Source organism: Aegilops tauschii, chromosome 1 (assembly GCF_002575655.3).
Source record: "Aegilops tauschii subsp. strangulata cultivar AL8/78 chromosome 1, Aet v6.0, whole genome shotgun sequence".
Lineage (NCBI taxonomy): Eukaryota > Viridiplantae > Streptophyta > Magnoliopsida > Poales > Poaceae > Aegilops > Aegilops tauschii.
This window is the reverse complement of record NC_053035.3, coordinates 110,748,813-110,766,879: the sequence shown is the minus strand read 5'-3', so window position 1 is coordinate 110,766,879 and position 18,067 is coordinate 110,748,813. Positions and strand designations below refer to the sequence as shown.

Genomic DNA, 18,067 nt, shown 5'->3' with positions numbered 1-18,067 from the left:
TCTTACATCCAAAATACTTACATGTTAAATGTAATAGTGTCGATAGAGGAAGTAGTTAATTGCATACTAATTTGATGATTAGTTTTGGAAAGGGCAGTGATCTGCGCCGGCGCACCGGCCCAACTGTTGGGCCGGTCGAGGCCCAGCCGTCCGATGCGGTTTGCGTGGACCGTCAGATCTACGCGCATAAACGGACTGAAGCAACCGTTGCAGCAAAAAAGAACAGTTTTGTTGCAACCGTGTACGAACAGCCACAGCAAGGGAAACAGGGGAGCTGGACCCCCCCCCCCCCCCCCCCCGCGACTGCCCGTCCCCGATCTGCGGCGGCGGCGGCTAGATCCGCCTGTTATTCGTTCCCCGCGGCCGAATCACGTCGAGGAGGGGCTCCCCCACCTATCAAGCCGCCTTGGGATTGCTTCAATCATGTCTTACATACGTCATGACCTCCTTGCCGCCATGGATTTGGGCTCGAGCTTCGCTGCCGTTCATGGCCGGAGTCCCCTGAGGCGGCAAGGCCCTGGTGGTAGTGGACCGGTGCTGCAACGGTACTACAACCCTGATGTGGTCTTCCAAGATGCAGCACGGCATGGCCGGGATGAAATTGATCTGGTATGAATTCCAATTGCAAATCGTAGATCCTTTTGTTCACAAAAAAATGTTGCAACCTTTGATTTCAATTGATGAGCGTGAGATTAAAAAGAGATGTTCTCAACATACTTGTGTTTGATTTTTGTGTAATGTTTCTGAGATGTTGTCAATTAATGCAAGCATCTTCCTGCTGTCTGCTAGTAAAATGTTACAAGTATGTGTTGCACTTGCTACATGCGTCTTGCTGGATGTTGCATGCTACATCCTAAAATGCTGCATGCAGGAATTGTTTTGGAATTGTGATTGACATGCTGCGTCCACTTTTTTTGTTCGCGCTTTTTGCGTGTTTTTTCAGGCAGCAAAAAAATGACTTGGGTGCTGATTTTGTTGCAGAATGTTGCTGTGGAGCCATCAATTTTCCTTGATGATGATATGCAAAATGTTGCGCACGAAGAAGAAGATGATGGAATTGATCTGAATGGTACTCCGGGAAATGATAGTGATGATTCATTGCAGCTGAACACGGATGGTGTAGCTCCAAATCATGGCAATGCCCGTGTGGCTAGTGACAATGCCAATGGAAATGCTGCAACACTTGTTGACGAACCAGATGAAGAAATATCATCACAGCCAGTTGTCCCTTTTCTTGGAATGGTTTTTGACAATGTTGAAGAAGCTCAGCGTGTTTACAATGAATATGCCTCGAAGATGGGCTTTGGAACTCGCATTGTGACATCAAAGCATAGTAGGAAAAATAGCTCGGAGCAGAAGCGCATTCTAATCTATAGAGTTTTTGAGTGCGTACACTCACGAAAAAATCCTTCGAAGAATGTTGGTGGTAGCATTTCTGACGGGGCTGCAACAAATCAGTGTGAAGATGTTGATATGAGCTATTCTAGTAACAAAAAATCTGCAAGCAAACAAGCTGGCATCTATATGGATGTGAGCGACAAGAGGAAAAGAAACCGGTTGGAGCGGTATGATTGCAAGGCTCGTATGGGTGTTAACCTCAAAGACGGTAGCTGGGTTGTGAAAGTTTTTGAGGCCGATCACACACACCAGCTGATTTTACAAAGGGGGCGTCGGAGATTTTGCCGCTCTCACAGAAAGATCCCGGATGCAGACATGCAGTACATCACTTCACTGCACTATCGCAACATATCAACGGCTAATATGATGGGCTTGCTTGGAGATGCACGGTGTTGCAATCCAAGGAGTTTGCCGTACGTGAAGACTGATGTGACAAATGCAAGAGCAAAGCTGCGAAGGGGCCTGTCAGAGCGTGATTTGGAGCTGACAATCGAGTACTTTGAGAGAAGACAAGTGGAGAATTCCAACTTCTTTTTCTGGAAGCTAGAAGAAGATGGAGCTGTTAGGGCGCTTTTCTGGGTTGATGGGAGAACAAGGGCCTTGTATCCAAAGTACAAAGATTGTGTGTTTTTCGACACCACATTCTGCACAAATCGCTACAACTTGCCCTTTGCTCCGATTGTTGGCATTAACAACCACACACATACTGTTTGCTTGGGGTGCGCTTTGTTGCCTGATGAGACCATCGAAACTTTCAAGTGGGTCTTCCAGCAATGGATGTTGGCAATGAATAACGAGCATCCGTTGAACATTATGACTGATCAAGACCAGGCAATGGCTAAAGCCATCTCAATGGTATTTCCAGATTCAACACACAGATGTTGCAAGTGGCACGTCTTCCGGGTTGCAAGGACGAAACTAGGGAAGATGCTGGGCAAGGATGAGCCTTTTGCTGAAGCATTCTATGGTTGCATCAATGATTCAGATACAGTTGAGGAGTTTGAAGAACGGTGGAAGCAGATGGTCGAGTTATTTGGTGTGGCTGATAAGAAACACCTCAAGAACATGTGGGACAGCAGGGAGATGTGGGCTCCTGTGTACTTTAGGAATAAGTTCTTCCCATTCACAGGAACAACCGGGCGGTCCGAGGGCCTGAATTCCTACTTCAAGACTTTAAATCATCATGGAGACTCGGTTTGGACATTTGTCCAGCAGTTTGAGCTTTGCCAGGAGCTAATGCTTGATCGTGAAGACAATGCTGGCTTCATCAATGAAGCGACGAGGCCGCCACTCTGGGGAAAGTAAGTCCAAAGTCATGTAGCATTTTTTTTTAGTTTTCCAGTACAGTGGGGTTGCAGCATTTCTTTGAAACATATGTAGCAATTCTTATTGATGTTGGAAGCTTTTTTGTTTGCAGTTACAACATTGAAAAGCAAGCTGCAGATTTCTATACCAGAGAGGTATTTTCCAAGTTTCAAAAAATGTTGGCTAAATCAACAGGCTATGGTCTGCAATATCAGCTGCAAGGGGATGTCATCTGGTTTCGCATTGTTGCAAATTATGGCGTCAACCCTAAAGTGTACACGGCGCGTGTTGCCCCTAAAGATCAGACATACATGTGCACCTGCAACATGTTTGAGATGTGTGGGCTGATCTACCCACATATCATCCGTGTCATGGTGCACCTGAACGTGCAAACGATACCTGCGACTTACATGCTTCCAAGATGGTCTAAGAGAGCAACCAACCTTGCGCCTGAACCGGGCGATGGGCATAGAGCTATGCATTTCGGCGTCCCCACGACAAACACCCTAAAGTTTAACTCTCTATGACGGAAGTTTGGGAAACTCACTTCTGATGCATGCTTCAATGATGAAGCTTATAGTTTTGTCTCTGGGCTAATTGATCAGGGTAGTGTTGGGGTTGTTGCAATAAAAGTTAGAGCAAGTGATGGGGTTGCAGGAGACGAAGAAGCCCAAGGTCATGCAAAAAATGCACAAGTCTCAGGGGGTCCAAGTACAGGTCAGCGGGATCCACCCCCCGTAGGACTGCGGAACCCACCAAAGTCAGCAAAGAAAGGAAGGCCAAAAGAGAAAGAGAAGCGCAGGAAGCCACTAATTGAGATTCGAGAAGATGAAATGAAGAAGAAAGCAAAGAAGGACGCAGCAAAAACGAAGAAAGCTCCAAAGCCAAGGGAAAAGAAGACTCCATGCAAATATTGTGAAGATGAAGATCACAACGTGAAGGATTGCCAACTCCTTGCAGCTTTTCTTGCTGCGAGTGCGAGCACGAAAGCTCCGGGCGTCGAAACAATCCTTACACTTTAGGATATTTTCATGAGGGAAAAAATGATGAATTGCCTTGTAACACCCCATGACTTATGATAAAAAGTTGTGTTGACTAGGTGTGAATGTTTGTTTTGTGGGATTGCAACATATTACTACATGCGTGGTTTAAAAAAAGTGGAATGTTCCTTTTTACAAGAGTTGATTTAAAAAAATTCTTATTGTTATATGTTTGTGAGAGCTTACTTTTTGTAGTATGATGGTGCCAAAATTTGTAGAATTTTTTTGTAAAAAAAAAGCAGAATGTGGGTTTTTCCTTATATATTTTTTTAAAAATAGTACTCAATGGTTGTTGTAACCACAACTTGATCCATGTTTATAATGAACATGTTTTAAGCTTTTGAAAAGCATGGGGTAAGCTTTTTCAAAACATGGTTGAAGCTTCTGTAAACAAGGTTGCAGCTTTTGAAAAACATGGTTGAAGCTTTTGAAAAACATGGTTGAAACTTTTTCAAAATATGGTTGAAACTTTTTCAAAATATGGTTGCAGCTTTTAGGAAACATGGTTGAAGCTTTTTGCAAAACATGGTTGAAGCTTTTTAAAACATGGTTGTAGCAAAATAACAAGTTTGAAAAGGAAAAAGCCTTGAATGATTTAAAGTGTTGATTTAGCTGTACAGCAAAAGTTGGGAAAGGAAGCTTATTTACATTATGCTTCCAGCAAAAATATTGTAGGGATGTAGCTAATTTGCAGGTAAAAATGTATATTTTGGCTCTGCAACAAATCTAAAAGAAGGTTGTAGCTATTTCCTGTGAGCTTCCAGCAATTTAAGTGTGTGACAAAAGTAGCACTCACTATTATTTTTTCAGAAAATATCTTTTGAGGGAAAAAATGCACAGAGATTCCCTTGAAACTTCGATGGATGACGTTTGAAATATTTTCATATTTCAGAACCAGCGAAACAAAAAACAATTGTCAATGCATGATCATGTTGGCAAACAGAAGAACGCATCCATTAAAAACATAAGTGCATCATCCAAATATCAAGTTATCATCGGTTTACATACCAAAAGGACACATATGTTTACTGGAGGTATCAACAGTTTACATACGAACGCGCACTACTCTAATCCTATGAGAACGCTACCACCTCGGACATGATCTATACCTAACGAAGAAACAAGCTTGTTCGTCTTGAACCTTCCAGAAAATCAAGCTGCCAACTCATCCTTGAACGCCCACTCCTTTGGGGCATTGTTCATTGGGTGACTGAAAAGGTTGTATGCCACATCGATGCGGTATCGCGCCATGTCTTCCTGTAAAAAATGAATACAAAAAGTAAGCAAGTATGATACTAGTTATTCTTGTGTTGCATGAGTATTGAAAACAAAAGGTAAAACAAGTATGATACTAGTTATTCTTGTGTTGCATGAGTGGTGAATGCAAAAAGTTCACATCCATCCACCGCAAAAAATTGATATGGATGTAGCAAAATTATTATATGGATGAAGCAAAAGCAGAATGTAGTTGTAGCACACTAGACATATGGATGTAGCAAAAAAGCCTAGTAGGTATGAACTTAAACCACATATGAAGCAAAAACAACACATGGTATTCTTCTGTTGCATGAGTATTGAAAACAAAGAAAGTAGATTGTAACAAAATGACAAGACAAAAAATTAAAAATGTGTACCTGCTTGAACTCTCTCATTGACTTCCCATCATAGTTCTCCACATATTTGAGCCCAAATAGCCACAATCACATCTATGAGATAAAAAAAAAAGTTCTCCATCATACTTCCCATGAGTAGTTGAAAAAACAAAATGTTGAAATGGTAAACATGATTGAAGCAAAATTCAAAAAGAAAACTCACAGGGTATCTTGCTTTGGGTAATCCTCTAGGTCAACACGGGCGAAGGATCCAACATTGACATTGAATTCGCTACACTCTTGTGCGAGGGTTGCAAATTTTGTGATCTAGCACCGAAAACACACACAAAAGTTTCAAAAAATAAAATGAGGTGTGTAAAGATGACAACAGGGCATTTATGTAGATGAATCAGAAGGGTAAACAGAAAAAAAATAGAGAGCATGAGCCTACCAGGTTATTGGCTTGCTTCTTCAAAGGAGATTGTTTTCCTTTTGAATGGATTGAGTCAAATACATTCCACTGCTTGTGAAGCAAGTTTGTGCAAACAACTATCCAATGGCGATCATGCACAATTGTGAAAAAGAGCTGGAAAAAACAAAAGAAAGGCAAAAAGGTACTCAGAACATGTAAAAAATGTTACAGCCGCGTCGCATCATTGGATCATATTTGGAAGTATTTTGTGGTGTGGAACAAAAGAAAGCTTCGTGAAACTTATGAGGTCAAACTTTTGAACCTTGAACATTTTCATAGCCCTTTCAAGCTCAGCCATGAGTTTTGCTGGTTGGAAGGTTGATGGGTCTTGTTTTAGTAGGATCTACTTGAAAGATACAACAAAATGGTTAGTGTGTGTTGCAACGAAAATGTGAAAGAAAGAAAGGAATGAAGCATTGCTTGTTTTTACAAAAGCTTACCCCCGCGTGGACTAAGAACATGTATTTCTTCACATCCCTTTCTTTTGCTACACGGGATGCGAGGTTGTTCATCTCGATACATAGGGACATAACCTCATCATTCATATCCCCGCGAGGCTTGAAGCATACAAGGAATTTCTTGTATCCAATGAAAAATCCACCTAGCTTGATGAAAGGTGTCCTGTTACCATAGATGCAACAGAATGAATCATTTGTTTCGAGCAGAAAAAAAATAGAAAGAAAAAACAGATAGGGCTTAGGTAGCTCACACTTGTTCATTGGGTTGTGATTTCCTCAATGGTTTCCCATGTTTTACAAACTTCTCATACATTTCTGGAGCCTTGTCGACCTTTTGCTTCTTTGCCCTGGTATTTTTTATGGCTGGAACTTTGGCCATCCTCTTCTTCCTAGTGTTCTTGTCATGTGTGCTAGGGCCACTGCTTGCATCAGCAAAATGCTCTTCTATAGCGACCATCTTAGGAGCTGTAGCAAAATAAAAATAAAAATGGATGAGTTTGCAAGAGATTGTACAAAAAGAATTTGCTGGAATCACACAAATGTGAAAAAAATGATATGGAGAAAAACAAAAAGAAATGATGCAAGAGGAAGGAAGCATACTTGGGCTGTCATCATCGTCTGAAACAGGAAACACGGGGATGTTTGCATAGATGGGACTGACTGTGCTCTTCTTAATTGTAGGCTCATCCGTGGAATGCATCATCTCATAGTCTTCGGAGCCCTTTGGGAACAACTCACAGGATGGCTCGTCGTCCCAAATGCCGGCTGTCGCACTCCTGGGTGCATCATAGAAGAGTGGGGGGCTGCGAGGTGAGGCGTTGCCTTCAATCTCGAAACTCACTCTTTGTTGCTCACGAGTTTCCGCAGCCTCTGTTGCAACTTCTAGGTTCAATCCGGTGACTTAATCCTTGTTGATGCTAGGTGTTGTACCTTGAGCTTGAGCTTCAGCACCAATGTCGGCATTTGCAGCTTTAGCATCATTCTCTTTTCCGCGACATTCGTCCATGATAGGTGCTTCAAAGGAAAAGTTGGGCTCATTGGTAGCTGTGATGGCGTCTCCAACATCACGAAGGAGAGCGGCCATTCGGTTGCACTGCAATCCCTTTAAACACTGTCCAAACTTGCCTACTACACCATCCACCTCTGCTGCAAAAATACCCTTGTGCTTGTCGTAGAGCATTTGAAACTGAGTTGGTACCTACAAGAAGGCAAGTGTCCAACATTTTTAGTGACAAGTATATCCAGATTTTGAGAATTATGGATGTAAAAAAAACACAAATGTGGGTGTAGCACATTAGAGGTATGGATGAAGCAAGAAACAAGTAGGTGTGGTGCTGTGTCACTATGTATCAAATAAATAGTGTGATTGTAGCAATTTACTGTCATGGATGAAGCATAAAAAACAAATGGTCTATACCTCTAGGTAGCAAATTATTGATATGGATGTAGCAAAATAATGATATGTTTGAAGCAAAAACAGAATGTAGTTGTAGCACACTAGACATATGGATGCAGCGAAAAAGCCTAGTAGGTATGAACTTAAACCACATATGAAGCAAAAACAGAACATGGTTGTAGCACATCAGAATGAGGGATGCAGCAAACAAAATATACACTTGCAACTGGGTATAGTAAATAATGCAAAGCCAAAGGTAAACCGGAAATGAATACAAAGAAAAAGATAGTGTAGATTGTGAAAGAGTACCCTTAGATCTTGCATGCTAGGGAATGATTGCTGCAGCCAATCATTGAGCGATGATGATAGGTGTGGTTCAGTATCAACATTTTGTTGAGCCTCGTTTGATTGAGAGTCCTTTGCTTGAATGTCAGCACCTTGAATTTGGCTTCCTTGGCCACTAGTTCCTTGGCCACTAGGTGCTTCAGCACCAACTCCCTGCCCACTGGCTGCTTCAGCACCAACTTCCTGTCCCATGAGTTGTGCTGCATAGGGGGTGTTGCACAAACTCCGGATCTAGGAAAACAAAACATGAGGGGAGACAAATAAGAAGGCCGCCATAACCTAAATGGAAAAGCAAAGATTGCTACATGCAAATTCAGTGAGCAAAAAACATGGGGGTGTTAATACTCCATTGGCAAAGGAAAATACATAGGCGGGATGTAGCAAAATTACTTGGGTATGTTTCCCATAGAAAGGTTGGACAAGAGTGAGCTTGTTCTTGTCAACTTTATCCAACCAATCAAAATCCTTTTGGCAAACAAAGCGTATCCTCGGCACGGAATAATCAATGGCATGCTCATTTGGGAGGCCGGGCGGGATATCAATATGATCCATGTATATGATCTGCATGGAATGGAAAAAGGACATTAGCCAACAAAAACATAAATGCGAGCTATAGAAAATGTACAGAAGGTTTCATGAAGCAAAGAAAAAAGATGGAGGTATTTCATAATGTTGCGTTGCATACCGCTAACATGGGAAGGCATGAAGCGATCTGAAACTCTGCTGCTTTTTCTGTATTTGCTTGCATCCTCTTCTTCTCTTGAAAGACTCCAACCTCCTCCATCGCTCGTGCCAACAAGTGCTCATCCCAAGCGAATTCATGCACCAAAGACATATCTTCCAGGGAAGCAAGATACTCGAGATTCACCATATTGCCCGTGCCTGGGCACAAAACTGTTGCCAACGCAAGGAGTGCCCAAGTCCTATTTATCATAACCACGTCCTCCTCACTGCAACTAGTGAGCAACTTGACAACATGGGCGATTGGAGCCCTGTTCCCCTCCTTGTAGATGCTGCGAAGATCATGTTCATCACTCTTCTTTAGAAGCTTCACGGGTCTATCACCGAATGGCACGTTGAAAATCCTTTTCACCATAAGCTTGCTGAAGGTGATAGATTTGTTCTTGTGTTTGAACTCAGAGAGTATGTGATTCGTGTTCATCGCAACAAACTCAATGAGCTCATGGGGCACCTTGAAAGACCGGATGTCCAACAAGTCTCCAAACGGTCCCTCCCTTATGATTCTCTGTTTTTCCGGTGATACTTGCTTCCCAATCTCAGCCAGCCTTTTTGAGTTAAACCTTGACTTAAAGCCACATAGATTGTATTTCTTCTTATTCTTCTTCTTAGCCTTCTTACTCCCCTCATTCTCACCAGAGGCGCCTGCAACATCTACAAAAAGGAAAAATGTATAAGCACACATAAAAAATATACATCATCAGTTGGACAGTGCTTAATTTAAGCTACTAACACCACTTCAAAACGCTACTAACACCACTGAAAAAAGCTACTAACGACAACAATGTTGCATTCTGAACTTATCACAGGCCACAACATTTTGCATCTAAAAATGTTACATATATGTTCATATACAAAAAACATCAAAAAATCACCTCACTAAAACCAATGAAAGAAAACACAGCCTTGTTCAACTGTATATGTTTCAAAAACTGGTGCAGCAGTTAGCTCAAACATTGAAAAAATAGCAGTAGTGGCATCCTCATGTCACCAAAAACATACATAGAACAGGGAATGGGTCGGGGCACCATATATGTTTCAAAAAACTGGCATTAGGAATTCCGTAGCTACATCATATTTGTTACTTATATGAACTATCATAGTCGAGTAGGCCAATCGAGTATGCAGGACACATGGACTGTGAACCAAGAGAAAAATAAGTTGGGGGAAATGGGCAGGAGAGCTGAATTCTGCTCTATGCAGTCATGCACGGGAAGCCCCTGCCCCGACCCCTCCAGCGGCGGCGGCCATTGTCACAACCTAACGTATGTGCGAGAACAACAAATCCCGTAGTTCGTGGAACAAAAAAAATCCTAATCCCATCCCAAATCCCTAGCCACCAGAAGCCTAAAAAACCACCACCCCCGCCCCCTCCCACAACCCTGCGGGAACACCACCCCGCCCGCTCCCTCGACCCGCGGGAACACCACCCCATCCCCGTCCGCGCCGGCGCCGGCGGCGGCCCGCGGGAACACAAACGGCTTGCCCCGCACCATAACCCGCCCTAACCCTAAAGCCAATGGGGGAGGGGGAGACAACACAATGATAGAGAGAGGACGAGGGGAGAGTTACCATCCGGGGGCGCCATAGATCGCCGGAGAATCGAGATCCGCCTTGGGCCGCCACCGCCGCTCCTAATCTCCAGGCGCCAACAAGCCAGCTGCCCGCCGGTCGCCCTGCCTCCTCGCACCAAAATGACCCCCCCGTGCGGTTGCAGCAAAAACACGGGAAGGGATAACCCGTGCGTGTTAAAAAAAAGGGTCTGGTAACACGTGGCGCAAACAACGTCCTTGGATCAAAAAAGATCCAACGCACGGAGCGCGACCGGCCCGAGCGTTCCGCCGGCGCCCCGGCCACAAACACTTCCCTTTTGGAAATGAAAGAAACACGCAAATTGTAAGGCATTTGGACGAGCTCTGTGAGAGGTTGTCTTTTTGGAAAACAATACATAAAAAATCATGTTTCAAATTTCAAAAGAATTCTGAAAAATTATACACATTCGTTTGGATGTATTCTACATATGTGTAAAGTTTGACGATGAAATACAGTATGACGAGAGCTACACAAAAACACAAGTTCATGAATTCTTAATAAGGAACAACACGTATACGGTTCACCATTTTCAAAATCGTGATTATTTCTTTTTTGTGTATCTCTCACCATAATGTATAAAATCTTTAAATTTTATACACATATGGTATACAACCATATGAACATGTGTGATAAATATATATTTTTTGAAACTAAAAAATGCTAAATTTTGATTTCTTTTCAAAGAAAAAAAATCTCCATGAAGCTCGTCCTCCATTTAGCATTTTGGGTTGATTGTACAGATATGTAAGATTGCCGGGAAAATAAAAGGAGGCCCCCGATACGGTATTCCTCTTGGCTTTGCATCTGCTATGTATTATTTTTTTCTTTCTAAAATGTACTCCCTCCGTCCCAAAATAAGTGTCTCAACATTAGTATAACTTTAGTGCAAAGTTGTACTCCCTTAATTCCACAATGTAGTGCGCTCACGTTTTATGAGATCCAAATTTGACGAAACTTTTAACCAACGAGACCGACTACGGCGGAAGCAAAAATTATATCACATAATTCGTATTTTCGATATAAATTCAGTGATATAATTTTTGATCCCATCGCAGTCGTTCTCATTGGTTAAATATATGGTCAAACTTAGATCTCGAGAAACGCGGGCACACTACATTGCGAAATAGAGGGAGTAATAATGTTGAGACACTTATTTTGGGATCAAGGGAATGGTTAATTGCATTATTGATTTGATGATTAGTTTTGAAAAATCAAATAAATTCGTCGCTGATACACAGTCCATCACATTGCTCAGGATAAGACATGGAACAGGCAATGATGCGGTGGCCGAATAGAAAATTCATACTTTTCTTGTGCCTGCGCCGGCTGCGCATTGAATTCACAGTACATTGATTTTGAATGGTCAAGTCAATGGAACAGGCAATGTGCAACTCCTTATACTACCATGGAACTATTCATGCAGATGTATAATTAGCCCGTATACTTGCAAAAAGCCTGACAGGAGTGAATCCTGAGGCCATACCCATGAGGGGGATAAAGAGCAACCTGGTGCTCGGCCGCTGTACCGCCGCACTCCACTGCTGCCTACTTACACGAAACGAACCCCAGACGTGGCACGGGGTGCACAGCGTGCACGCGGTACGCGCCTCCCCACTTCGGTAAAGCAGAGAGAGGAGGCAAAGGAGTCGTGGCTAGACGAATCGGTAAAGAGATGACGGGCAAACTGCTAGTGCTACACGCATCCCACCCAAGCAGTCAGTGGCGGAGCTTCAACGCGATTTGTGAAGGGGCTAAATGAGTCTGAAATAGAGTTGAGGGGCCTAATCTAGTGTATTCTATTAAAGTTTGTCTAAATATTATTAAATATTACTATGTATTTATACAATTTAATAAATTTGGTAGGGGGCCATTGTCCCCATTGGCCCTCACTAAGCTCCACCACTGCAAGCAGTCAGGCAATGTCTAGACGTACGGGCCATTGTCCAAGGCCAACTTTCAATCTCATTTCTAGTAAAAAGGATGATTGCACCTTTATTTATTTTTCAAAAAAAAGAGAGAGAAAGAAACCAGTCTGGTTTACATCTCTCCACTACATGCCGAGTGTAAATTTCAGCTATAGCACCAAGACCAGCAGGTAAGCAAAGGATCGTCTGCTTTGGGTGTGTGTAGATGTCTAGAGTAGTTACCTCGTGATCCTCCATTGCTTATATAATGCAAGTTGCTTGGTCGGTGATGACTCAGCCCGGGCCATGTGCCCTCCCTCGGCTTCGTCTATGGAGGTGGATCTGCTGGGCGCTCGTGACAACTGAGCTGGAACGTCGCAGCAGCAGCAGCAGCAACAACTACTACTACTACTGAGGTTTAGTTCGTGTTTGCGTTGTAAGAGTTCTGCTGTTTATCATGTGTGTTTGTGTGTGGTTTATCCAGTGTGTTTGTTTGAAGCCACGCTTGTGTTTGCTGTGCCCCATGAACGGTATGAATCTGGTGTAAACTAATGTTATTGCACCATCCTGCTAAAGAATGTAACACGTAAGCATGTTTATGACGTAGCAAACACGGTTGCCATGAATCAGGCGAGAATGGGGCTCGACGACGGTACCAGCATGGATGTGAGCAGACCAATCACAAGAGCTCGGGCCGAGAAATCCAATGAACTAATCCATATGTTGATTCAACAAGCCAAGCATTGGAGTTGATATTCCAAGTTTCTTGAATAACCTAGCTGTCTGAAACTCGCCAATGCGATTCTGTGTAATCCTCCGATCTACTTTTTTTTGAAAAGGAGGATAGACCCCCGGCCTCTGCATCTAGACGATGCATGCGACCATCTTATTAATTATTCACAGATGTCATACAAATACATTAGTGAACCTGAAGCCACCATCTAGGCAACACATGTTGCTACTCCTATCCCATTGAGTAAGGTGTGCCGAATATCCGGGCTTAATGCCAAACGGACATCGCACCAAACCCTAACATCTAAAACCGGATGCCCCAGCCCAGCCACACACCGGGACTGGGTCCCATACCGGACCGACGCACTCTCAGAGGCTGTCGCCGCCATCTTTCACCGGTCCATCTCCAGAGCAGAAACTGACCCACCGACCTTGCCTGGCCTGTCGTCGACGCCACCACGGCACCAAACAACTCCACCATCCTGCACGTATCCGTCCACACGCGCCCGTCGCCGAACCTCCGCAACACCATGCCACCGGGATCCGCCGTCGGCCTCGCGGTGGATGAGACACCGCTCTTCCGCTTGTCCCGTCCAACTAGCACTTGCTCCAAAATGATGCCCTCAGGAGGGACAATGACATCGAAGGTACCATCATCGTCCGATCCGGTAGATCCAGATCTAGGGTTTCCCCCGGAGCACCACGAGTGGGGTGCCACGACCTGCAACAACGATGCATCGAGAAGAGAACGACGTCATTGATGTCACCGTCGTCCACCATGACCGAAGTCGGCGTGATTTTCACCGGAAGTCGCGTCCCCCCAACCTCGCAGCTAGCTGGAACCGAACGAAGCCTCGCCGTGGAGACGAGGGCCACCGTCGGCACGCCGGTAGGGAGCCTCCAGCCGCCCCTCACCACTCCTCCTCACGCCACCGGCCGGCCAAGGCCGTACCGAGACGGATCTGGACAGGACGCCAGATCCGAAGCCATCGGAGCCACCCATGCGCCCGCGACCGTCACAACGCCAGCCATGTAGGTTCCTATCGCCGCTGCGCAGCAGGGGCGCCGCCCTGACCGCCGCCCCTGGCCTCCCCGCGTGAGACGCCACCCCCGCCTCACAAGATCTGCAGCGGCGACCACCCGCCCTGGATCTGCGATGCATGGCCCGCCGCCAGCGTGGCCCTTGCCGGCGGCAGCGGCGGCTAAGGATGGAGGAGCGGGGAGGGGCTGGCAGCGCGGGATCGGGAGCCCCTGGCGCCGCCCGAGGGGAAGCGACGCGAGGGGGAGGGACAAAAAGAGTCGCTAATTAGTGACACTGAAGTATGCACCAGGCGTGTAAACTTCTTTTTATTTACCAATGTCGCTATTCGACATATCATCCTTTGAGACCACGGAGAACATCAGAGAGAAAGTCCCAGTTGAGATGTTGAAAACGCGTCGTGAAGACATCCGCAACCGTCTATGATGATGATCTCTATCTGTGGTTTCAGAGCGAACATGGAGCTGTGACGAAAGTTGAAACAAGATATGTCTCCGTTGGCATGAACCATGATTGGCCGATTTGAGAAAACACCCAATAGTGCAGCAGGGGCAGACACGTCAAATTCTACAAAAAACAGTGCTGCATATTTTTTTGGATCCTGACAAGTGCCACACTAGGGGCTTAAGGAGGTCGGGCCGAACGCCCTTCTAGCCACCCATTGTGACACGTCAGCCTTTTGTTTCTTTCACATGTGCATGCAAATAGGGATGAAAACAGATAATGTTAGCGAGAATTTTTTGGTTTTTCAAATTTTAAAATGTTTTATCTCTTAAATGAAAATTTGATTGAAAATCCGTTTTCATCATTAAATCCGACGCGACGAGGAATTCCAAACTAGATCCCATATCAATATGTTTCGACGATATTTTTTGGCGGTCAAAAGTTGCCATGTATATTGCACATAAATTGCAATGGTGTTTACACTGAAGTTGCCGTGATATGTTTCCACTATTTTTTCTTCTATGTTTAAAGTAAATTTTGACATGTTATAAAAAGGGAATTAAGAATCGAAAGTTTCCATGGTGAATTACTAAAATTTGCCAAGATCCATGAAATAATTTCGACATGGTTCATAATTAAAAAGAAATTCGTCATCAATTACATTAAAAATGCATGGTCAATGACTTAAATTTTCTATGAACTAGAAACTAGAATTGCCTTGGTGAATTACTTAAATTTGCCTTGATACATGCCCTAAAATTTGCCATGGTTCATATAAAAAATAATTTCCATGGTCAAAATACTAGAATTGCCATGATCAAAATACTAGAATTGCAATGCTCTATATAAAAACTAAAATTGCCATGATCTATAAACTAAATTTGCCATGATGAATTACTAAAAATTGTCATGATCCATGAATTAAACTTGCCGTGGTTAATTACTAAAATTGCCATGGTCAATTAACAAAATTTGTCGTGAAAAGTACTTGAAATACAATGATAGCTTTAAATGTAGAAGAAAAAAGATGAAACATACCATGGCAACTTTAGTGTAAACACTATGGCAACTTCAGTGTAACATTATGGCAACTTTGGCCCAAAAAAGTCGTCGAAACATATCAATACGGGATCTGGCACGTCTCCAACGTATTTATAATTTCTGATTGTTCCATGCTATTATATTATCATTCTTGGATGTTTTACAATCATTTTATAGCAACTTTATATCATTTATTAGGACTAACCTATTGACATAGTGCCCAACGCCAGTAACTGTTTTTTGCTTTTTTTACTTCGCAATATCCCTATCAAACGAAGTCCAAATGCAGTGAAACTTTTTGGAGATTTTTTTGGACCAGAAGACAACTTGGGAGTCAAGGAAGCACCTGGGAGAGGCCCATGGGGACCACAAGACACCAGGGCGCGCCAGAGACCCCTGGCGCGCCTTGATGGGTTGTGGGGCCCACGGGGGTCTCCTCCACCGCCTCTGAGCTCTATAAATACCCAAATATTTCAGAAACCCTAGGGGAGTCATCGAAACACAATTCCAGCCGCCGCAAGTTCCAGAATCACGAGATCCAATCTAGAGCCCTATTCTAGCACTCCGCCGGAGGGGAACACGATGATAAAGGGGTTCATCATCCTCATTGGTGCTCATCCGATGATGCGTGAGTAGTTCACCCTAGACCTACGGGTCCGTAGATAGTAGCTAGATATGGCTTCTTCTCTCTTTTTGATTCTCAATACAATGGTCTCTTGGATATCTATTTGATGTAATGACTTTTGCGGTGGGTTTGTTGGGATCCGATGAAGTTCGAGTTTATGACCAGTTCTATCCATGAATATTATTTGAGTTTCCTTGATCTCTTATATGCATGATTGTTATAGCCTTGTATTTCTTCTCCGAATCATTGGTTTAGTTAGGCCAACTAGATTGATTTTTCTCGCAATGGGAAGAGGTGCTTTGTGATGGGTTCGATCTTGCGATGTCCTCACCCAGTGACAGAAGGGGTAGTGAGGCAAGCATGTATCATTGCTATTAAGGATAAAAAGATGGGGTCTATTCCTACATCAATAGATCTTGTCAACATCATGTCATCGTTCTTATTGCATTACTCTATTTCTCCATGAACTTAATACACTAGATGCATGCTGGATAGCGGTCGATGTGTGGAGTGATAGCAGTAGATGTAGAATCGTTTCGGTCTACTAATCTTGGACGTGATGCCTATATACATGATCATTGCCTTGGGATATCGTTGATACATCCATTTTGCATCATGCTTTTATATCGATATTTATTGCATTATGGGCTGTTATTACACGTTGTGTCACAATACTTATGCCTTTTCTCTCTTATTTTACAAGGTTTACATGAAGAGGGAGAATGTCGGCAGCTGGAATTCTGGGCGGGAAAAGGAGCAAATATTAGAGACATATTCTACACAGCTCCAAAAGTCCTGAAACTTCACGGAGGCAGTTTTTGGAATTAATAAAAATTACTGGTGAAAGAATCAACCAGAGGGGGGCCACCCACCATCCACGAGGGTGGGGGGCGCGCCCTACCCCCTGGGCGCGGCCCCCGCCTCGTGGGCCCCCTGGAGGGCCTCCAGTGCCCATCTTCTGCTATATGAGGTCTTTTACCCTGGAAAAAATCATAAGCAAGCTTTCGGGACGAAACACCGCCGCCACGAGGCGGAACCTTGGCGGAACCAATCTAGGGCTCCGGCGAAGCTGTTCTGCCGGGGAAACATCCCTCCGGGAGGGGGAACTCATCGCCATCGTCATCACCAATGATCCTCTCATCGGGAGGGGGTCAATCTCCATCAACATCTTCACCAGCACCATCTCCTCTAAAACCCTAGTTCATCTCTTGTATCCAATCTTTGTCCCAAAACCTCAGATTGGTACTTGTGGGTTGCTAGTAGTGTTGATTACTCCTTGTAGTTGATGCTAGTTGGTTTATTTGGTGGAAGATCATATGTTCAGATCCTTTATGCATATTAATACCCCTCTGATTATGAACATGAATATGATTTGTGAGTAGCTACGTTTGTTCCTGAGGACATGGGAGAAGTCTTGCTATAAGTAGTCATGTGAATTTGGTATTCGTTCGATATTTTGATGAGATGTATGTTGTCTTTCCTCTAGTGGTGTTATGTGAACGTCGACTACATGACACTTCACCATTGTTTGGGCCTAGAGGAAGGCATTGGGAAGTAATAAGTAGATGATGGGTTGCTAGAGTGACAGAAGCTTAAGCCCTAGTTTATGAGTTGCTTCATAAGGGGCTGATTTGGATCCATATGTTTCATGCTATGGTTAGGTTTACCTTAATAATTCTTTTGTAGTTGCGGATGCTTGCAATAGGGGTTAATCATAAGTGGGATGCTCATCCAAGAAAGGGCAACACCCAAGCACCGGTCCACCCACATACAAAATTATCAAAGTAACGAACGCGAACCATATGAGCGTGATGAAAACTAGCTTGACGATAATTCCCATGTGTCCTCGGGAGCGTTTTCCTTCAATAAGAGTTTGTCCAGGCTTGTCCTTTGCTACAAAAAGGATTGGGACATCTTGCTGCACATTATTTACTTTCATTACTTG

At 43.8% G+C, this 18,067-nt stretch overlaps 1 protein-coding gene across 1 annotated transcript; it reads left to right on the top strand.

Annotated features, from left to right (window-relative positions):
• Positions 1-456: 456 nt before the first annotated feature.
• On the top strand, positions 457-3,725 carry LOC141027765 (protein FAR1-RELATED SEQUENCE 5-like). Its single transcript, XM_073505141.1, has 4 exons — positions 457-609; positions 982-2,699; positions 2,816-3,089; positions 3,309-3,725. Exons 1-4 carry the CDS (start codon positions 457-459, stop codon positions 3,723-3,725), a joined length of 2,562 nt encoding a protein of 853 aa, XP_073361242.1.
• The last annotated feature ends 14,342 nt before the right edge of the window (positions 3,726-18,067 follow it).